The following is a 24,143-nucleotide window of genomic DNA, read 5'->3' on the forward strand; positions in this document are numbered from 1 at the left end:
TTTTGGTTGAAAGGAGGTGACAGGGAGCATGAGACACAGTTCCAACTGTCCTGTGTCCTGATCAACCCTCCCAGTTGCTAGGCAACGCGAACAATAACCTCAGAAATCCCATCATGCTTTGCACAGCATCAGGGGCAAAATACCCAGGCAGTTTTCTTTGATGGGGTGGAGCTTAGCTTCTGCGCCGCTAAATATTAGGTTAAGTTCTGATGCTGTGAAACTGTTCCTGTTTATAAGGTAATGAAGATGGCTTCCTCCCATTTTCTTATAACTTCAGCTTCCCTTTAAGTATCAGTTACCAAGCCATGAGTCTCAAATTAAAGAAATAACTCTTTTTCTATTTAATGTAAAAGCCCCCACAAGGATTTTTTTAAAGTTATAGTTAAGTTATAGTTTTGAATAATGTGGAAGGGGAAGTATCATTTTTGTAGTGAGTTTTGTGACTAGTAGTCTCTGGAACAGGAAATGAGGGACGGCGATGAATAGTACTAAAGGATTCTAACTTTTCCTAAATCTACATGTTTGTCTGCACTTATCTGAGGAAGGGGACCTCTTGTGGCTCCGAAACAATTGTCATACTTTGTGTTGACACATTATGGTGAAAAAAAACTACCTTGTGGCTCTTTGGAGAAGCTGGTGTGCGAACCTATCCTTGGACTGTTCGAAACTTTGATAGATGTAGCTTTGCATCTAAGGTTCAGCACCCTCAATATACGGAAAGGTGTGCCGCTCCTAACTATATGACTGCATAAATCTACAGTGGGGTTGTTTTATTTATTTATTTTGTTTTGCGTGCGTGGTTTTCTTTGCTATCTCTGTCAATTTTGGAGCAAATCACCTACACCTTACAAACACAGACGGCCATGCGTGCGGAACGCAATGCATGAGAACGCATGCCATCCGTGTTTGTATGCATTGCATGGCTGATCCCATGGGACAGTCGTGCGTTTTGGCAAAAAATACGTGCAGCATGCGTTCCCGGACCGCACTGGTCCGGAACGCATGCAGTGTGAACATCAGACAGTGCACTCTATGCATTGTCGTGCATGTCGGGCTGCAATTTGGCATAGAGGTTGTTCTGGGGGTTCCCTCCCTACCCTGAAAATGTGGGGAGTGTAAGAGGTGTTGGAGCTGAGATATTTAGTATTTTACCACCAGCAGCATCATTCAATAGGAAATGTGGCCGCACAGTCTCCTCCTGCGCATGCGGGGCAGCGCAAATCAATAGGCAGCGTAATCAGACACAACACCGGTGCAGTGTCTGGGGACAGGCACAAGTTAAGGCACCACAATATCTGCAGGCATCCTGCAGCTCACAGTACTGCCCGCTTGGGGAACTTAGAGTCAGGTATGAGCACAGCCCTGTGCCCTGCTGTGTGAATGCTTCACTTTCCCCTTCATTAGCAATGTCGGCTGTCCTCATTATTATCTGTATCCAACACAGAATATCTGCAGGCATCCTGCAGCTCACAGTACTGCCCCCTTGGGGAACTTAGAGTCAGGTATGAGCACAGCCCTGTGCCCTGCTGTGTGAATGCTTCACTTTCCCCTTCATTAGCAATGTCGGCTGTCCTCATTATTATCTGTATCCAAACTGCTCCTGATCGATCCAATTGTCAATTGGGAGCAGATCTGACTGGAAATAATTTGTCACATCCTATCAGTTGGACAGGAAATTACATTATGTGTACCCAGCATGATGTCCTACCATATTATTATACTGTATTGTGCGTGGCTGAGGGAGACCTTTCAGCAATCCCCCCCCCCCCCCTTGAAAATTCTGGGTTTGCCCCTGGATGTGGTACTCACAAAGTTGGGTTACAATTCAGGGTAACCATCCAACAGTGCTTGAGGAGAATAACCGTCCCCAGATGGGTATGGGTTGGAACCCTTACGTTGGTCGCTCTCTGCAAAAAAAGGCCCTGGAGCTCGAGGGCCTGAGGAGTTCACTCCTCAGGAGGGGGGTGTATGTGAGAAGTCACAAGGTGTAGAGGTGCCCACAAGTATAAAATATGAAAAAAATAGAAAAATAAACCTAAAGTAATGAGGTAGGGTTGTTATTAAGCACAAGGCCTTTGCTTAATAACATTTATTTTTGTACTGTACTGTAAGTGGTGTCTTCAGTGAGGTAAGCTACCTCATTACTTTTAGTTGAACCACTTAATTACCAGCGGTCTCCGCCCCCTTAAGGACCAGAGACCGCTGGTACTAAAACAGCGGAATCCTGATAATTCCCGCACATACCTGCCGCAAACGCCATCACCGCCGCACGTCAGGAAACTGGGCCACCCACTCTGCCATCTCTATGACGGCATAGTTCCTGTGAGCCGCTCAGGAGCCGCTTTCATTGGCTCCTGTCCCTGTCTTTCAGTGTAAACCAATGGGAGTTGCTTACGTTAATAGACACGGCCAGGAGCCAATGAAAATGGCTCCTGACCGACACACATGGCTCTGCCGTCATAGGTGCCTCTCCACCTTGTTGTGACTCCTCCCCCCAACTGCTCCCACAATGTACCCCACAAACCCCCACCCCTATATACTCACCTGAGGATGTTAATCTTGGGGGCCTTGTTGTCACACCATCTGGTCACACAGACCCTGGAACCAAAACCACCATAGTCCCAACTCCACACCCCCCTCAACCTTCCACACACCCCCTTCTCTCCATCACATAGCACAGTCATTCAAGCACATCCAACCCTACACATTAATTCACCTATCCACACACATTCGAACATAAACTACATCTTGGCATCGCAAAAAAAAATTTGAACAAACCAGTCAACGCAATGAGTTCAAAATCTTCTGCTTCTGCAGCAAAACACAATATTTTAATTAGCATTCACACAATAACATTCCTCATATTCCCTCTTTATCTCACCCCCTCCCATTCCAAACATTTGCCAAAATATTACAAAAATAAGTTAGAACCTCCAGCACAATTTCTTTAAATATAGCAAAGACAATTGGAGCATCCAAAATCATAAAAGTTTAAGAGACTCTTAAAAAAACAAAGATCACTCCTTTCTTTGATTTATCAAACTTTTCCTATGTCAAATCTCCCAACGAGATTCATCTTTGATAGAAAATCTTGACACCCTTAGCATTTATGGCTGAACATAGAGCTACTGGGCCACTGTGGTTGGACATGTTTAGAACATACAAAGGAGCGTTCATTTGTTACACTACAGTCCCATTGTGTACTGGTTGTGCAGTTTTTGAATCTGCAAGAGCTTCATTGAAAGTTCTACAAAGAAAATAGACCTTGGTGACCAACAACTTCACTGTGTGGAGGTATGAGCTGTTTGATTGCCTCCATGAAATTATGGGCTTGACGATGACACACACCGTTTATGATCTTGGAAAAGAATCTGGTCTGGTAAGGTATGTAACAACTGAGAAACTGCTGGGTGTAGTTTCATCTTGGTATCCATAATTAGGTCGTTCCATTTAATGTCCATCTACGTAAGTTTTCTCGAGGAGTCAAATCAAGTTTGTGGTGGATGATGTTCCTTCAAAAAAAACTTTTTTACAAAAATCCCATAAATTTTTGTATAGCAATGCCACTTAAATATTAAGTCTGTAGCCCAACTAAAGTCCATAGTGTCCCTTCAAGTAAGGTGAAGTGGGCCATTTAGTAACTCACTTAAGTTACTCTGAATGTTTCTCTGTGTTTTAATATACTGGATTAGGTGGCGGTTGGTGTAAGGCATCAGGAGGTTGTAGATGTGGTCCTGGTTGGTTCTGTTGGTTGTACCATTGATTATAGTTCTCAAGGTAGGTCGGGGATGAGCAGTGAGGAGGAAGACTTTGTTGCTGAGGGGTTCTGCTTCGGTTATTTTCCCACATGGGTGGAGAGGACGGAGAGTTACAGGCCATGGAGTCGCTGTTGTTGGGACTGTATTCCAGACTAGGTCCCTCACCGTTTTTATACAGTTTCTTAAACTTTGACCTGCGGTTCTGGAACCAGATTTTCACCTGAGAAGCATAAAAAAACAGTAATTAAGTCAAACGCAAAAAAAAAAAAAAAAAAACTTGAAATGCAGCTTTTCTGATTCAAGATAGTCATAAACAAGTAAGTACGAAACTCAAATTTCATCTATGGTCTAAAGCATTAAACACAGTATAAAATGAATAGAGAAAAGAACATATAATTGGTTTCCAACTTGCTGGATGGGTTAATAATTCAAACTTCCACTTCACTTAGAAACTGATATAATTGCCAAAATGATCAGATTGTGTTGAGGGGTACTCAGCTATGTAAACAATGCAGAAAAGCTTCTGCTGTTTCTAAGGGGACACAGAAAAAAACTTTCTGTGCTTTGTTTAAACAGCCATTAGTTAATTACAAGACAATCTGATAAGTTGTCATGCAAAGGCAATATTACCAATTGGCTATAGTAAAGTATAAATATTCCTTCAAGTGACATAATAATCCTCTTTTTATGTTTTATATTTGCTTTTTGCTATGTTGAATGTTTTCAAGGAGGCATTTTATTTTGAGTTGTATTCCTCTTAAAGCGGATTCGAGATGAAAAACTAACTATAACAAGTAACTTGTCTATATATCTTATGTAAAGTTTTTAGATAGTTTACACAGCAAATCTAGCTGCAAACTGTTTTAATAGAATATGATTATTTATTCCTGTGATACAATGACAGCGGCCATGTTGTTTGTAAACATTACACACAGGCAAGCTGATCTGCATCTTGAGCCATCAGCCTAATCCACCCTCCTCCTCCCTCCTCCCCTCTGCCTCTGAAATCAATGGCTCCTCAGTAACACCTCCCCCTCCTCCTGCCCAGACTGAGCTCCCATGAGCCCTTGCTACTGCCTTGGCTCTCTGAAAACTTGTGGGCGTGGTTTATTTAGTTTATAGGGAATTAGAGTATTAAAACAAAAACAAAAAAGTATTTGGCCGGAGAAATGCCCTATAAAAATAGGAAAGGAACACAATGATGCAATGAGTAAAAGTTCACCTCGGATCCACTTTAAGGTGAAATTCCCCTTTTGTCATACAGACTGCTACCGCACAAGTCTTTTTGCAATTCCACATTGTTGAAAAAAAATAGTCTTTTCATTTTCATTTGAAAACTACTAAGTTCAAAAACTGGCAGTGTAGATTGTACTTATTTGAACCCATGGCAAAAGTACTCTGGAGTAAGGATTGCCTGTATTGCTCCAAGAGGAATTTACTGCACAAAGATGAAGCCACTATTGCTCAATAGCCACACTTGCACTAATCCATTCACTTGAAGCAAACATTTCCTATCTGCTATAATAGTTTTCTATACACATAAGCACATAATAAGCAAGACATAAAAAAAGGATTACCATTGATTCTTGAAATAATTACAGGGGAAGTGAACGTAATATGGGCTTTCTTTTTCCAACAAAAGTGGGCGGTACACAGCCTTTTTTCCCATCGTTGTATTATTTGCTTAAAAATATTTAAGGAAATATTTTAATGTGATAAATAACATGGTGATATTTTTTTAGCATGCCACCTACTGGTTTAATGGACAAGTTTTGTTAATTTAAGAAAAGCGCTGCAGTTAAAGGAACACTGTTGCGGAAAACATAAAAAATTTAAATACATATTCATAAGAAGTAAAATGGACCATAAATTAAATTTTTCCTATGTCGCTGTCCCTTACACTAAGCAGTAAAAATCCGACAGATCGGTTTTGGACTAGTCCATCTACTCGCAGGGGATTTTCGGTTATTCTTTACAAAAGCACTGTATAAAAAAAAATATCTATCTATCTATCTATCTATCTATCTATCTATCTATCTATCTATCTATCTATATATATATATGTGTGGATAGAGATAGAGATAGAGATAGATAGATTTTTTTTTTTTTATACAGTGCTTTTGTAAAGAATACCCAAAAATCCCCTGTGATAGATAGATAGATAGATAGATAGATAGATAGATAGATAGATAGATAGATAGATAGATAGCATACAGTAAAAAATGGCGCGGAGGAAATAATGGCGCACCGTTCTGCCGATTATAAAACGCTATTTACCGTTAAAATGTAAATACATTAAAACGGTAAATAGCGTTTTATAAAACAGCAGAACGGTGCGCCATTGAAAAATGCAGGGAACTAGCAGAGGGGGTCGGGCTGGCAGAGGGGGTCGGGCTGAAGAGGCAGCGGGCAGTGGGCTGGCAGCGGTGTCAGGGTGGAGAGGCAGCGGGCTGGCAGCGGGGGTCGGGCTGAAGAGGCAGCGGGCAGTGGGCTGGCAGCGGTGTCAGGGTGGAGAGGCAGCGGGCTGGCAGCGGGGGTCGGGCTGAAGAGGCAGCGGGCAGTGGGCTGGCAGCGGTGTCAGGGTGGAGAGGCAGCGGGCTGGCAGCGGGGGTCAGGCTGGAGAGGCAGTGGGCAGTGGGCTGGCAGCGGTGTCAGGGTGGAGAGGCAGCGGGCTGGCAGCGGGGGTCGGGCCGAAAAGGCAGCGGGCAGTGGGCTGGCAGCGGTGTCAGGGTGGAGAGGCAGCGGGCTGGCAGCGGGGGTCAGGCTGGAGAGGCAGTGGGCAGTGGGCTGGCAGCGGTGTCAGGGTGGAGAGGCAGCGGGCTGGCAGCGGGGGTCGGGCCGAAAAGGCAGCGGGCAGTGGGCTGGCAGCGGTGTCAGGGTGGAGAGGCAGCGGGCTGGCAGCGGGGGTCGGTCCGAAGAGGCAGCGGGCAGTGGGCTGGCAGCGGTGTCAGGGTGGAGAGGCAGCGGGCTGGCAGCGGGGGTCGGGCCGAAAAGGCAGCGGGCAGTGGGCTGGCAGCGGTGTCAGGGTGGAGAGGCAGCGGGCTGGCAGCGGGGGTCGGGCCGAAGAGGCAGCGGGCAGTGGGCTGGCAGCGGTGTCAGGGTGGAGAGGCAGCGGGCTGGCAGCGGGGGTCGGGCCGAAGAGGCAGCGGGCAGTGGGCTGGCAGCGGTGTCAGGGTGGAGAGGCAGCGGGCTGGCAGCGGGGGTCGGGCTGGAGAGGCAGTGGGCTGGCAGCGGGGTCAGGATGGAGAGGCAGTAGGCTGGCAGCGGGGGTCGGGCTGAAGAGGCAGCGGGGTGGAGGGAGGATTACGCAGCATGTGTATATTGTGTATACATTACCTCGTCCCGGCCGGCGATCGCTCCTTCACTTCACAGCTTGCACGAGTCCTGCATCCAGCCAATCACCATGTGGCTTCAGTTTCCGCATGGTGATTGGCTGGATGCAGGACTCGTGCAAGCTATGAAGTGAAGGAGCGATCGCCGGCCGGGACAAGGTAATGTATACACAATATACACATGCTGCGTAATCCTCCCTCCACCCCGCTGCCTCTTCAGCCCGACCCCCGCTGCCAGCCCGCTGCATCTCCAGCCCGACCCCCGCTGCCAGCCCGCTGCCTCTCCAGCCCGATCCCTGCTAAAAAAATTGAACATATAAAACGATAAATATCGTTGTAATGCAGCGCCATTCTGACACTATTGGCGCTGTGCGCCATTTTTGCCTGTCCCCAGATAGATAGATAGATATAGATATAGATGCCAGACAAGCCTTTCTACATGATAGCACATTATTTTGGCAGTTGGACTGAGCAACTGCCATTCAGTAAGTGCTTTTGAAAGTAAAGAAAACCGTGAGAATCCCCATGAGGAGATAATTATTCCAAAGCCTGTCAGATCTGTCAGATTTTTACTACTGTTAAGCGACAGCCAAATAGGAAAAAAGGAATTTATAGTGCATTTTACTATTTAACAAATGGAACAAATTTTACTCATACAAGTAAATATAGGTTTAAAATTTTTCATGATAGTGGTCCTTTAAGATATGATGGACCAATAGTGAGCCGCAAGGCCTATCAGTTCCAAGTTTTTGGCATCTTCCCATTTTTAAGTGTATTTTATTGATTACCTCATTCGTATACATGAAGAAATGAATACAAGTATATAAAGATCTTTATATTAGATCACCAAAAAAGGCCCCACCCAGGGGCGTAAAAATAGACCCTGCAAGGGATGCAGCTGCAGGAGGGCCCAGAGGCCACAGGGGGCCCCATCCTGTGAGACTGATAACTAAGGGCAAGGAGAGAAAGAACTTTCTGCTCTCTGCACAACTGCATCTGCTCTGCCACTGATTACAAATCATAAAAAGTTTTGCAGACAAAGATTTGTAGACAGTCCCTATGCAGCGTTCAGCAGGGTCTTGTGTACAGCACTGTTCTACCCCCAGTCTTTCTACCCTATTCTTTGGCAGGAGGGGGCCCCATCCAAAGTTTTGCAGAGGGGCCCAGTGATTTCTAGTTACGCCCCTGGCCCCACCCCCTGTTACTCATTCTGATGTACTGAGAATTCCAAATAATTATCAAAATTGAGTCAAATTAAACAAGTACAATATCAAGACATGAAATAGGGATAGTGAGGATCTAGTTATTGGATGGATACGTCATCAAAGAAGCAATTATTAATGATTAGTAGTGACTGAGATATGCTAATTAATATCTCATAAATACACGTTATTTCTCTAGCAAATCGTTTGTAGTATGTCCAGATTTTACACAAAGTAAAAGTAGTCAATCCATAATTCCAAACTTTTGTAAATTTCAGTGCACCATTTCGATTTATAACAAATGGACTCCATGCCAGAGAACATGGACGTGATGCCAGGTAGAGCCCAGAAAATGTGTTATAATATGTCATAATAAGCTTCTAATGTATTCATTTAGCTAAACACAATAAATATGATGTATGCTTAAAGTGAATGGGAACCGCATTTTTCAAAAAATGAAGCAAATACTTACCTAAGGAGAGGGAAGGCTCTGGGTCATATAGAGCCTTCCGTCTCCTCTCTCGGTGCTCTCTATCCTGTGCTGGCTCCCCCCCCCCCCCCATTTCAATCCCCCGCCGAAAGGGTATTTGGAAGTCTTCGGGAGCCGTGTCCTCCTGAAGACGTGCGGCTCCATACTGCACAGGCGTGAGCGCGCAAGAGAGCGTGCTTGCGCAGGTGCAGTACAGGGCCGCCCTTCTTCAGGAGCACTCGGGCTCCCTGAAGACTTCTGAAGCCTCCTTCGGCCGGGTAAAGCAGCATTTGACTAATTTAGTCAAATACTGCTACCGGGCGAGCCAGCACTGGAACGAGGTGACCAGGAGAGGAGCCGGAAGGCTCTATAGGACCCAGAGCCTTCCCTCTCCTTGGGTAAGTATCTGTCTCATTTTTTTTAAATGTGGTTCCCATTCACTTTAAAGCCTTGCTCTCAGTGCTCCTTTGCGGAATAATTCTGCATTTCAACTCACTGCCCGTACTGTTCTATGGGGCTGTTCCCAGCACTGCGTTGTAAGTTGTGATTGTGTTATTCTATCTTGCTGCATGCAGTCTTTGTATTAAAGTCTATGCCCAGTCTCCATTGCAGTTCACACTCCTTATAACTTAACGTGTGCGTTATGCAACTGACCACAGTGAACCTAGCCTAAAACATTGGTCTCAGTCTAGGACAGGCATAGGCAAACTTGGCCCTCCAGCTGAGCTGTTAAGGACTTGCATTGTGGGACTTGTAGTTCCTTAACAGCTGGAGGGCCAAGTTTGTCCATGCCTGGTCTAGGATAAGGCCTGGAACCCACTACAAAACGCTATCGCTAATTGCAATCGCTAGCATTTTGTATGAGCAGTTTGTAAGCGATTTCATGAGCGTTTTAGGGAGCGATTTTAGAAAGTGTAATCAATTTGCCAGCGGTTGTGTAGCGATTAGCGTTTTAAAGTCTGATTGGTCCTTTCAATTATTTTTAATTTTGTTACAGTGTGCAGTAACTTTAAAACGCTGGCAAAATCCGTCCAAGTTTTGATGAGCACTTACGCCAGCGATTATATACTTTACATTGAAGCGCTAACGCTCCCAAAATGCTGCATGTCCTGCATTGGGATTTTGCTAATCACAATCGCTTCTGTGGAATTTGCACCATCCATTTACATTGGCAGAGCGTTTAGGGAAATCGCTAGCAATTTCTCACGCTCCCTAAACGCTCAAAAAAATCGCTCTGATGGGTTCCAGCCCTCACAGTAGATTGAAACTTGTGGGGTGAGCGTTACCATGCTCTACAGTAAATTCAAAAACTGTACATGCTGTAAATTTAAAAGCCGGTTGCATAGTTCTGCTTGCTTGTAGCTGTGCACCTATCCCTACAGGCTTAAGACCTCAACATCCAAGATAGCTTCATTTTAGCTGATTGAGGTCTTACATATGTTCTCTTTAAACTACTACTAGTCCTGCCTCATCATGCAGACACATGGGGGGTGATTCATGAAAGCAGCTGTGCGAGTTAAAAAAACAGCTTGCAAGTTCTACTCACGCTGTGCAGGGCCATGCTGCATAGCATGCATTGCATAGTTATGTGTGCTGTTTACTGCTCCTTTAACTGCTGAGCACTGTGAAGTATTGCAACTGCGATACTTCACTTGCGCGGCTGCTACTATGTTAATTAGTGTAGTATATTAGCGTCGACGTTGGCGTGCAACAGTTAAAGGAGCGTGCGTAACTAAGAAACAGCGTAACTAAGAAATGCACGCTACGCAGAACGGTCGTGCGTAGCATGCATATCGCTCGCAAGTTGTTTTTTAACTCGTGCTGCTACTTTCATGAATCAATATCATGGTTTCTACTGGGATGCAGAGAAATGTAGCCTTGAATGCATTGCTCCTCCTTCTTGAGTGTCACATGGTCCCACTTGATTGACCCGCCCATTAGCTGATCCCAGAGAGGAGAGGAAGCAAGATGTACTGCAGTATTATCATGTCAAGGCAACCCGCTTTTTTCCTAAGAAATGGTTCAGCAACAGCAGTGAAGGACTTGTTTAGTTAATCTTACTTGCAGTACAAATACAGCGTTTTACTTTGTGTTCTTTAGTTACATTACGTAAGCGTTGCCGGGGGGTAGAAATGCGCGTCTGTGTACAGAACTGAAGGAAAAGCAAAACGCTGCTTGTCAAAATGCAAATTTGATGTCATTTTAAAGGTAACCCTTTCTGTGCAAACAGGACAGACAGGACTGGATTAGCAGACACTTAAAGTGAACCCAAGGAGAGAGTGATATGAAGGCTGCCATATTTATATAATTTTAAGCAATTCCAGTTGCCTGGCTATCCTGCTGATCCTCTAATACTTTTAGGCCCCGTTCAGACTGTCAGCGTTTACAGAACGCATAGGAAACAAAGAAAACGCAAGTTGAAAAATGTACGCGTTTATATGCGCTTTCTTGCGTTTTTGCATGTTGAAAGGAAGTGCGTCGCGCAGGAAGCAATGGGAAACGTACGCAAAAAACGCAATAGTACGCGTTTTTGATACGCATCCATAGACTTTCATTGCTCCCGTTTCTGTGCGTGGCGCACAGAACTGCGTGCAGCAATGCGGATGAGAAACGTATGCGTCGCATACGCATACATGTGAACGAGGCCATTAGAAAACATTGGTAGCCGTTTCTATAAAAAACGGCTAGGAACGCACATAGTCAAAGTCATAGCCCCTGAACAAGCATGCAGCAGATCAGGTGTTTCTGACATTATTGTCAAATCTGACAAGATTAGCTGCATGCTTGTTTCTGATAATTCAGACACTACTGCAGCCAAATAGACCAGCAAGGCTGCCAGGCAACTGGTATTGTTTAAAAAGAAATAAATAGGACATCCTCCATATCCCTCTCAACACTTTAAAGTGGTACTGTAGTGACATATAGTAGAATGTCAGGATACCCACGTTTATGGTAATTTTCCTGGTATTGGCATCAGAAGAACTTTCTATATCTATATACTGCTGTATATTGAATTTAGCCCAGGAATTTTTAGCTATGCGGAATTCTACTCCTAGGGCACTCTAGGAGACCGGCCATTATTTTCACTGGCTTTGGAATTATCAGAAACAAACATTCCACAGAGATGCAACTGACAGGACTAAATATGTCACTACCTGTGATAGACTCTTGGCAGAGGCGGTCTTTAGCAATTGCCATGGCCAAGTTTACTCTAGTTTGTGTACAATCCATCTCTGCTGGATTATAAATTCTGGCTTGCGTGTAAAATGAGACAACCAGTGAAAAGATGATGTAAAAGTCATTTGCAGAGAATGGGAAGTATTTACCAGCATCTAAAATGGTGGCCACAAGGCCTGATCACATGATGAACACCAGATTATAAAGGCTGGGGAAATCCAGTGATAGGCCACACCCTAAGGAAGCCTGATAGGGTGAAATGCATAGGTGGGAGGAGCCTGTGCAGAGTCTCATGTCCCATGCTTTATGGGCGTACTGCATATGTGGTTGTTCACAGGACCTTTGGATTACTGATATTGAACTGTGTAGTAAACATAAATGAAAGTTAATCACTTGTGGTGTATTAAAGAGAAACTCCAACCAAGAATTGAACTTTATCCCAATCAGTAGCTGATACCCCCTTTTACATGAGAAATAGAATGATTTTCACAAACAGACCATCAGGGGGCGCTGTGTGACTTATTTTGTGCTGAAACCCCTCCCACAAGAGGCTCTAAATACCGTGGTACTCTGGGCAAACTGCCACAATCTAACAATGTTCACAGACAGGAAATGACTGTTTAAAGCTGTCTGTAACAGCCAGAGCAGCTAGAAACAGCTACATAACTTGCCCACAGTAACAATGTCACCATGTAATACATGTTAGAATGTGAATCTGGGAGAGGAAAGCTTTTACAATGAGCAAACACTGACTAAATCATTTATACAGAATTATTGTAAAAATGAAGCACTTTTTTTATTAAATTATTTTCACTGGAGTTCCTCTTTAAGGTGACTACAAGTGGCTGAATTCTGTGTTCCTGTAAGTATTCCTAACAGCTTGCTGTGCTGTTATGTTCATCTGCTATGAAGCCTGCACTTTGAATCTGAATGCAATGTTTGCTACCACTCTACTGGCTTACTAACTGCATAGATTTGCATGCTACTAAATTAAATGCCTACAGCGTTGCTAGCTGTGCTGTTATGTTCATCTGCTATGAAGCCTGCACTTTGAATCTGAATGCAACGTTTGCTGCCACTCTACTGGCTTACTAACTGCATAGATTTGCATGCTGCTAAATGAAATGCCTACAGCATGCTTGCTGTGCTGTATGTTCATCTGCTATGAAGCCTGCACTTTGAATCTGAATGCAACGTTTGCTACCACTCTACTGGCCTATTAACTGCATAAATTTGCATGAAATACTAACCAGCTGAAACTGAAGTGTTATATGCTGTGGCTAATATCATGCTAGTTAGGATGTGTGTGAGAGGGAATGCTAGGAGACCAGCCCCCACCTACTCTTTGTTTTTCTATAGTGTATATGAGTGGATATTGTTAGTAATAGCTTTATATAGAGATTATGTACCACAAATAAATGTTGTTTTCATTTTTGTACCTATTGTGGCTTATTTAGCCTTCTTTACTTTACAATTACTATTCCATGCAAATGTTAAATGCAGATTCTATGCAGCATGGAACTGGGCAAATCAAATTCAACAGGAAGTGGATCTGATGGACCGGAAGTGGATTTTGACAGGATATGCATATGATTGGCCCAGTAGCAAGCTGCATACGATTTGCATGCATGTTAGAACTATCAGATTCTTATTGATCGTGTCTATTTAGCAGATGGCGGCCTTCACTTCATATCTGACTTCAGCTTTTAGCATTGCTTGGCGCTGTACAAACCCCTCCCCTCCTCCCCCAGCCAATGCCAGCCTGCTGACTGGTGACGTTAGTGACCCAGAAAGAGCAGGCTGATCTGATGCTATGACATCACCTTGTCTAATCTGGCTGCATGCTTGTCGCTGGTGTGACTCTGAAGCCAAAGGTTCACCATGACAGCCTAGTCATTGTCTACTATGAATAGGTCAAGTTGTAAATTTAGTTTTTGCCCCACCATTGTTTGATGTTGTGGCCACGGGTAACTTATTTTTGGTGATCTGTGCAGCAATTAGGCGATAAAAAAAAAGTTTTTAATTCCGAGGAAAGATTATAGAGCCTATTAAGAGGCGATTCAGTAAAATGGCGATCTATTATAAAAATGGCTTTCGCTTTAATGGTTCACCACTTTTCTGATCTTCATCATGCTTATTGTTTAGTTAATTAATACCCAGAACCCTCAGGCTGGTTTCTCACTGTATATATACGGTTGCGGTGCGACCTGAGGCCTTTATGTTTGGTACAAAAATCTAACGGCGATTATCGTCCGAACTGCTCCACCAAGACAGATCAGTCTACATGGACGGTAATCGATATCTTTTACCATCGTTAGGGCATATGTTAACAAAAAATTATTGGCCGACCTGTCATTCGTCGTCCATTTCCAATGACCAGTCTAGCATGTGTACTGAGTGAGCTTTACAATTGACTTATTCTAGATGAAGAGGCTTGGTGACAAAGCATGTGCTTTGTTCCTTACAGGCTACTTTTTTCTTTTTGTTTTTGATTTTTCACAGGTTAGCACCATGGTCCTGATGGAACGCTACCGTCTACTAACGTCCCTACTAAGCAGTATTCATCATCATCACCATAATTCATTTAAAGCGACTCCGAGCACCTCTCATACGTAATGCCTTTAAGCCAGACGACGTCCAACAAAGTCGTGCTATGACCCCTCTGGAGTAGCCTCATGCAATGGCCATGCGTGTCACTTCCTCTACCTGCTTCACTCAGTGATGCACTTCTCTAACAGAGAAGACAGGGGTGACCCGGAAGTTATAACATAGCCAAGATGGCAGCCGCAATTTTTAAATTGAAATCGAATGGAAACTATTTGGTGCAGAACGGCGATTCAAATGAAAGAGGAGAGCACAAGCTACAGAATGGTATGCATCTTTTAGTACTTTGCAGTAGTGATCGGAGTCTTAAAGGCATGCCCATGAGAGGTGCTCGGAGTCCCTTTTAATGTTCTTAGTTTGGATTTGTGCTTCAGTAACAGTTGTAGATACTTGGGAATGCACACACATATTGGCACTAACAGGACAGTCCATGAAACTGAGGTCCTCCTAGCCTGAAAGATCTTGAATGTCACAGGTCTGACCTCTTAGCAAAGATAACCGCGTGGAACGAAGTCACAGATCTCAATCTTGATGTGTTTCTGGGAAGTGTTTTGCTTTCTCTCCAAATCCTTCCTACCCCCACACTTGCTCTACACCTCTGTCCCAAATTTCCCCGCCCTATGACTCATCCCAAGCTCCTCTCCAAAAGGACCAAGCCCAGTTTCACAGCAACATTGTGTTTTGTAAATTGGTATGAGGAAGCCTGGGGGATACCACCTCCCAGACCATAAACACCCCACCCTGACATCTCCCACCCTTCACCATACCTCGGCTGGCCTTTAGTGGTACGTAGATTGTGGATTCTGCCTGCAGGTTGATGGGACTTATTCCATCTCTCCCTGATGTCCGTGACAAGGTCATGCTGAGATATGCTGTTACCTACGTCTAATTATTTATAAATGACAAAGCAGGAGAACTGGTTGGCTGACATATGTTCCCTAGCTGGGCAAGGAACCTACAAACTAGGACTTCCTGAATCCCAACAGAAATATACCTGACTCAATAGACAGATGCATTATATACCTGACTCAATAGACAGATGCATTGTCACTTGGCCTGTTGTCGCTCTGAATAGCCAATTAAGTTCAGGAATTCCAACAACCAATCATAAGCCTGACTGGGTACTCAAATAAAATCTCTATACTGAATCTGTAACTGCGTTGGATAGCAACAGAGTTGTACAGATGCATGTTTATCTCATCATGTCACATATTGCCTCGGGAACACTGTAAAGCGGACCAGAAAGCAGAATTTCTTCTCTGCTCTATAAGATATGCAACAACATAATCTTTAAAGAAAAAAAAAAAAGCTTTGTTACAGCTGATACAGATCCTGCAATACATCTGCAGTGTGTCTATTTCCTGCTTTCATGGAAACAGACATATTGTTAACATCCTGTGTTTACAAATTAGCTGCTGTGCCATGGCAGAGGTGATTGCTGACACGGCTGAGAGATCAAATTACAATGGTGATTAGTCACAGATCAGGGGGGATTAGACAGGCTAAACTCTAAATACATATAGGCTGCATTTCTCTCTATTTTATCCTTCTGTACTGTGTAAGAGTTCAGGTTCACTTTAACCTCCTCAGCGGTATGGACGACTATACACGTCCATCACCGCCGGAGGTCACCGCTCAGGCCCTGCTGGGCCGATTTGAGCGAAATAAAAAGCAGCACACGCAGCCGGCACTTTGCCAGCCGCGTGTGCTGCCTGATCGCCGCCGCGAGCAGCGGCGAAAGAGGGTCCCCCCAGCCGACCGAGCCTTGCGCAGCCGGAACAAAGGTTCTGGCCAGCGCTAAGGGCTGGATCGGAGGCGGATGACGTCAGGACGTCGGCTGACGTCCATGACGTCACTCCGTTCGTCGCTATGGCGACGATGTAAGCAAAACAAGGAAGGCTGCTCATTGCAGCCTTCCGTGTTTATTCTGGTCGCTGGAGGCGATCGGAAGAACGCCTCCGGAGCGCCCTCTAGTGGGCTTTCATGCAGCCAACTTTCAGTTGGCTGCATGAAACAGTTTTTTTTTTTAATTAAAAAAAAAACCTCCCGCAGCCGCCCTGGCGATCTTAATAGACCGCCAGGGAGGTTAAGGGGACAGCCTGCATATTTTAAAATGGTTAAAGAGGAGCCATACTATCTCAGCCATACTATCTCAGAAACAAAACACATATATAAGTAGATAAATCCTTGTTCTACTTATATAATATATGTATTACACTGACCATGTTTTGATTTTAGTGATTTTTCTAAAGTAAAAAAAGAGAAAATCCTTCTTAGCATTTCCCATTTTAACTGTGGCTATTTTGAAGCCAATCCTGATGTCATTTCCTCCCTTACTCTCCTTTGCCTGATTGTGTATGCATAGCCTGCCTTTCACTATAGAAAGTGCATTGTCTCAGCATGAGAAATATTGGCCAATCAGAGAGGAACAGAGGTGTGGGAGGGGAAAACAGGAGGGAAAGAGGCTTCAGCCAATCAGGCTGCATTAGTTAAGTCTGAGGGGAAGTAGAGAAGCAAAGAAGGACAACCCAGCATGCCCTGCAACTTCCTTTTTGTGTACCAAGTTTTGAGTGTACCAAATAAGAGTCAAGTAAACTGGGGAATGATCATTTATCAACAAGAAAAGTAATAGTGATTTTAACTTTTGGATTGCCTGGTTAGCATCCGTATTACTTGTTTACCAGATAAAAATAAAGAATAGATTTTTGATGTTATGCCGAACCGTTACTCTTTAAGGAAATCCACCCACTGCTATAGATAGATAGATAGATAGATAGATAGATAGATAGATAGATAGATAGATAGATAGATAGATAGATAGATAGAGATAGATAGAGATATATATATATATATATATATATATATATATATATATATATATAGTGTGTTGTGGAAATGAGTGCATGCATATGCAGTATATTCCACTCCCCACCCCCCTCCTCAAATCTAGCTGCTTAAAGATGGTTCCTCGCACTCCTGTCTGGATCCTTTAGATGATTGCCTATGACCTCCCACGGGAGTCTGCAGTCAATCGACTAAATTGATTCACATGATGCTAAAACCAACAGGGGACCTTCTTTCTTACAAATAATTAGAGAGATGGCTGCTGAACAGATATGTATGAGAAACATACAGTATCTGCACTTGTTAAAAAAAAAAAGAAAAGAAGGATCCGCACTTGTCCAATCGTGGTAGTCAGACTTTACTTAGGACATGTCCAAACGAACACTAGCATGAAGTAGCTGACATGTTTCAGACCAAAATAGTCCTTACTCATAGCTAATCTGCGCTTACCCACACTACCAAATGGTAATGGGTGGGGGTTTCCTTTAAGGAAGGAAATAAAAAAAAATGTGATCACCACCTCAGCCACTTAGAAATGACCTCTTGGCTGAAATGAGTCCATTAAAACTGAACTCAGTACACAATCTGCATGGAGTTTGTATGTTCTCTCCATGTTTGCTTGTGTTGTGTGTTGTGACTATGTACTATGCATTCGATTAGGACTATAGTACAGGAATTAGATTATGAACGCCTCTAAAGGGACAGTTAGTGACATGACTATGGAGGCTGCAGAAGATCTCAGTATAAATAGTTCTCATTAAATACATCATGAAATATTCCTGTAGTAGAAATTAGTCCTAATACTGTCACCTGCAGGTATCAAGATTAATCCTTTATGTGGCAGTTTGAGGCGGAGTGCTGTGCAGATGTGATGCGTTGCGGTCCTTGGTCAAAGAAGGTGGCAGGTAGGGCCCTTGACACAGACTAGGCCCCAAGCACCTGCCTAGGTTGCCTGGTAGATGATCCTGCTTTGGGTACCACTGACCACCTTGGCCAAAAACCCTCCAGCATGTCCCAGGCAGTCCTCTGAAGGCTCAGTTAGGATACATTGTAGACTGGTACTATTTCACCAGCAGATACTGCAGTAGTGTATACAGTACAAACAGACACAGTTGCACAACACAGACAAACTGTTTTGACAGCTACAGCTTAGGCTTGCTTTGTTGTCAAATGATATGAGTAATGCATGAATTTCTGTAGGTCGGAGCACACCTGAGCCTGTCTGCGTAACAACTGGATCAAACAAATACAAAAATACACAACTACATGTAACCTACACAGAAATCTGACCTAAAAAAAGCTTCAGGCGGGGATCAGAATACTCAGACCGTTAACTGGCCCTTTTATTAATAGTTTTAGCATCCATGGATTATCTGAGCACGGAACATTCTATCTATGTAAGTTTGAGGTGCATGATGATTGGCTGCTGACGTTTGGACAGGATGACGCGGCTGTGTATGGGCAGGCCCTTGCACAGAGTTGTGGGCGGGGCAGAAAGCCAATCTACTGGTCTAACTGCTCAGCTTGGACAAGGGTTTACCACACAGGAAAGCCTGAAATAGCCAACGTTTTACAAGGTAGCTCTTTATTTTATACTATAAAACGAGGGCAGAGCAGGATCATCATCCAGACAACTTAGGCAGGTGCCTAGGGCCTAATGGGTGTCGAGGGGCCCACCAGTCACCTTCTCTGACCTCTCACCACTTCAGCTTACCAAAAAGACCACAAGGGTACCCCAGACTTACTACCTTGCTAGAGCTTCATTACATCTTTATCCACCTCTTGTAGAGGGAAAGTTCTGGAACCCACAGAGCCTCCCCAGTCCTCACCTTATGCCCTTGTTCCACTGCTGTCCCTCAGAGACGTTCTTCAACCAGCTTGGCCAAATCCGTCTCCGCCCCTCCTCGGGCAGACTTTGGAAGTGCTGGTGTCCCGGAGTACCTCTGAAGACGAGTGGATCTGTACTGAGCATGTGCGAGTCCGGGCTTGCGCATGCACAGTACGGATCTGCCCGTCTTTGGTTGCACTCGGTGGTGTGAGAGCTTCTGAAGCTCTCAGTGGAGCTCTGAAGGTTGAACAGGGACAGTGTTGGAATGGTGGGACGGAAAGGAGGATCTGGAAAGCACTATGGGATCTAGAGCCTCTCCTCTCCATAGGTATCTAACCAGAAGTGAGTTTTCATGCTGCAGGTTTGTTTTAAATCTCCTACACAAGCTTATGTAAAAGTGGGGCCTTGTGTCTTGCTATTAAAGTGAACCTCCAGGCTAAAAATCTACTCAGCAGCACTGAAAAGGCTTGGTGTTTCTTTAACAGTTTCACAACATCAGAACTTTGTTTTTCTTACCCAAGCCTCATTTTTAGCTTCACAGAAGAAAACTGCCAGGGCATTTGTCCCCTGATGCTGTGCAAAGCATGATGGGATTTCTGATGTTGTTCTCGTTCTGCTGTTTTGGTGCAATTATTTTTTTGTTTTAAATTTTGAATTTCAGATTTGAAGCCTAGCACGTGCAGCTGGGAGGGTTGGAACTGTGTCTCATGCTCCCTGTCACCTCCTTTCAAACAAAAAAGATGGCTGCCCTCATGAAAAACATGGCTGCCCCCATGAAATCACAAGCCTTTGCCTGTTCTTTTAAAACAGGGTCGGTAAGAGATTATATTACCTATCTATTTTAATTAACATAACTAATGTAGCTTAATGACTGTGTTTTTTAGGCTGAAGTTCCCCTTTAACATTAAAGAGGAACTTGAGCCTAAACAAACATACTGTCATTAAGTTACATTAGTTATGTTAATTAAAATCGATAGGTAATATAATCTCTTACCCATCCTGTTTTAAAAAAACAGGCAAATGTTTGATTTCATTAGAGCAGCCATCTTTTTGGTTGAAAGTAGGTGACAGGGAGCATGAGACACAGTTCCAACTGTCCTGTGTGCTGATCACCCCTCCCAGTTGCTAGGCAACGTGAATAACAGCATAAGAAATCCCATCATGCTTTGCACAGCATCAGGGTAAAAAAGCCCGGGCAGTTTTCTTTGTTGGGTGGAGCTTAGCTAAAAATGCAGCTAAAATGATGCTTTGGTAAGAAAAACAAAGTTCTGATGCCGTGAAACTGTTAAAGAAACACCAAGTCTTTTCAGTGCTGCTGAGTAGATTTTTAGCCTGGAGGTTCACTTTAAAGAAAATGGTCATAGTTTTCTAAATGGAAAGATGTTTGCCTCAGTTTCAAGCTCTGCAGGGCTTGGTAATATGTACTGTATATTAGCTGATCTATTACACAAAACGCCCAATATAATTAGTTTATGTTGCTATAAATGGTACCTAAAAAGAACATGGAGGAGGACATCTTAATTCTATTGTAAAAATGTCAGCAGCCTGGCTGTTATGCTGATCTTTTGGTTTAGCTCTTAAAGTGAACAATAACAGTAATATTTATATAGCGCTTTTCTCCCTGGGGACTCAAAGCGCTGTGACCCTGCATTATGCAGTCTCAAAGGCTCGGGAAAAGAGGTGAGTTTTTAGCCTTTTTTTAAAGCTGTCCAGAGAAGAAGCCTCTCGTACTGATTGTGGAAGTGAGTTCCATAGAGTAGGGGCTACATAGGAAAAGGCCCGAGCACCAAATGTTAAGTGTATCCTGGGAATAACCAGCTTCATCTTGTTGGCAGAGCGGAGGGTGCGTGGAGGGGCATAAAGTTCCAATAGATCCGCTATGTATTTGGGTCCCATGTGGTGTAGAGCCTTGAATGTCAGCAGGCAGATCTTAAAATTGATTCTCCATTTTACTGGCAACCAGTGAAGAGTTTGCAGTACTGGGGTGATGTGTGAGCTGCGGGGGGCATTGGGGTCATTTAGTGAACCTAAAGTCAGGGGAAAAAGCTGAGGTTTACTCACCCGGGGCTTCCCTCAGCCCCCTGCAGCCGATCGGTGCCCTCGCAGCTCCGCTCCGATGGTCCTCCTGGCCGCAATAGCAGCATAGGGGGCGATATACAGGCTGGGAACGCGAAGAATCACTCGCGTTCCCATGCCTGTCGGCCGGTGACGGCCAAACCGGAAGTGTTCACCGCCGGGTCCTGGACCATCGGAGCGGAGCTGCGAGGGCACCAATCTGCTGCAGGGGGCTGAGGGAAGCCCCGGGTGAGTAAATCTCATTTTTTTCCCCCTGACTTTAGGTTCACTTTAAAGCACCCACCTAAAAAATGGCGACTTCCTGTACCACAGACTAGCTATAGGCTGCAGTCTTTCCAAAAATGTTGTCTCTGTGTTGCCTCTTACAGTCTGGTGACACAGTCTAAACAGCACTAGCCCAGCCCATAGCTCCTATTGCTGATTGCCTCTGTACAGTTGTTTTTGGTCATATAATCACATTATTTGAGCACTGTCTTGGTATAAAGGATATGATGAAGGGGGGGGGGGGGGGCAAAAGTCCCCACTCTTTGTTTATGGTGACCCCTATGGCCAGGGACGGATCTAGGGGGGGGGGGGGGGGGGCAAGCAGGTATCTTGCCCCAGGCGCAGTTTGTTGAATTCTTAAAAAGGCGGCAAAATGAATGGCGGTTTAGGCACCAAGACCTGACTTTTAGGTGCCAAAACCTGACCTTGCCCCAGGCGTAACTTGGTCTTGATCCGTCCCTGCCTATGGCCAGGATGCTCACCAGCCAAGGTTTGTCTCTCAAGTGTGAACGCCTCAACCAGTGTGGTCATTATGACTCCACCCAATCATAAGTGTAGCTACAACAACAAGTGCTCTAAAAGGGTGGCCCGTATCAGAACATAGGATAAGGACACACACATGCACGCACGCACGCACACACGCACGCACGCACAGAGCTTACACCCTTGTGAAAGAGATCTGTGTCAGGAGAAAGCCTTTCCCCTCAACATTTCCAGTTTTCCTACTGGTACTTTAATGTATAGCTTCAGCAACCAATAAGGAGCTCAGTGCTCACTTAACTTATTTCCATGTTACAGTCTAACATCTACTCCAGTCCCGGAATTGAATTTATAGAGGTACCATTAGCGTTACTGTTGTAAGGTGTATTTCATGGTCACTAAACTGTGTTGCTTTCGCTTCATCCCATGTGCCAGGAAGTTGTAAACTGATCCCCTCTCTTCTTGATTTCTTTGTCATGGAAAAGTTACCATGGCCAGAGCTTGTGGCAGGTAAATACAAACTGTCAGAGAGGCAGCCGGGTTTTTGGTTAATAACAGAGCAGGTGGGGGGATGGGGGACTCAGCAAACAGATGGAGCCCTATAATTTACTGTCCCCTTGAGTCTTGGGTTTCTCATGCTAGTGGGGCCGCCTCATGGGACTAACAGGTGATTACGGCAAAACCTCCATCTGTGTCGCCGAATGTTACGGGTGTATTGCTCAGAATTTCATGTATTTCCCGTGTTCCTAAGACATTGTATGTGGCCCCTCACAAAGCTCACAGAACCGCTAAGGCCCAGTTCACATTTGCGTTTTTTGCGGATCGTAACCGGAACTTATACTGTACAAACGGAACGGATGTGAAAGGATCCAATGTTAACCTATGGATCCATTCACATGCGTCCGTTGGTACGGATACGTTCCGTAGGTTCCGGTCCCCGTATCTAAAAATTGCTGCAGGCCCTAATTTTCCGGACTGTTCTGCCTAGCGGAACGGATCCGGACACAAAATGCTGCAGCATTGGAACAATGGGAAACGGAATGTTTCTTCACACTAGTGAAGAAACGGACCATTCCACGGGGGATGGGGGCGATGTGCCGACGCGAACCTGAGCGACAGGAGCGTGAGGGGGTGCAGCAGCCGGGCGGGTAGGTAAAGGAGGGTTTATACATAATCTTCTGTAGCAGCCGGCGGTAGAGGCTTCCGTCGTCGTCCGCATCATGTGACTAGTCACATGACTCTCCATGTAGTCACAGCGGAAGAAGAGGAAGACTCTACCGCTGGCTGCTGCAGAAGATTAGGTATATACAGGATCTTCTCAAAAAATTAGTATATTGTGATAAAGTTCATTATTTTCTGTAATGTACTGATAAACATTAGACGTTCATATATTTTAGATTCATTACACACAACTGAAGTAGTTCAAGCCTTTTATTGTTTTAATATTGATGATTTTGGCATACAGCTCATGAAAACCCAAAATTCCTATCTCAAAAAATTAGCATATTTCATCCGACCAATAAAAGAAAAGTGTTTTTAAAACAAAAAAAGTCAACCTTCAAATAATTATGTTCAGTTATGCACTCAATACTTGGTCGGGAATCCTTTTGCAGAAATGACTGCTTCAATGCGGCGTGGCATGGAGGCAATCAGCCTGTGGCACTGCTCAGGTGTTATGGAGGCCCAGGTTGCTTCGATATCGGCCTTAAGCTCATCCAGAGTGTTGGGTCTTGCGTCTCTCAACTTTCTCTTCACAATATCCCACAGATTCTCTATGGGGTTCAGGTCAGGAGAGTTGGCAGGCCAATTGAGCACAGTAATACCATGGTCAGTAAACCATGATTTACCAGTGGTTTTGGCACTGTGAGCAGGTGCCAGGTCGTGCTGAAGAATGAAATCGTCATCTCCATAAAGCTTTTCAGTAAAGCTGTTCAGTAACCGTTTTACTGTAACGATATACGATACAAAAACACTCCAAAAACCGCTAGGCATGTTTAGAAAATCTCTCTGCACATGCCTAGAATCGCTCTGAAATCTGCTTCACAAACCTCTAGCATTTTGCGGATCTGCTAGAGGTTTTTGGTGTGCACTGGCCCTGATATTGAGATC

The 24,143-nt window shown here is 44.4% G+C and overlaps 1 protein-coding gene across 2 annotated transcripts in view; it reads right to left on the reverse strand.

Annotated features, from left to right (window-relative positions):
- Positions 1–2,794: 2,794 nt before the first annotated feature.
- The window catches only part of DLX3 (distal-less homeobox 3), a 41,530-nt gene continuing 20,181 nt past the window's right edge, over positions 2,795–24,143 (reverse strand). For both annotated transcript variants that reach the window (XM_068264130.1, XM_068264128.1), the window contains exon 3: positions 2,795–3,978. In XM_068264130.1, the coding sequence (XP_068120231.1) occupies positions 3,676–3,978 (303 nt within the window). In that variant the 3' untranslated portion in view covers positions 2,795–3,675. The remainder of the gene's footprint in view (positions 3,979–24,143) is intronic.

This window comes from Hyperolius riggenbachi, chromosome 12, assembly GCF_040937935.1.
Source record: "Hyperolius riggenbachi isolate aHypRig1 chromosome 12, aHypRig1.pri, whole genome shotgun sequence".
NCBI classification, from domain to species: Eukaryota; Metazoa; Chordata; class Amphibia; order Anura; family Hyperoliidae; genus Hyperolius; species Hyperolius riggenbachi.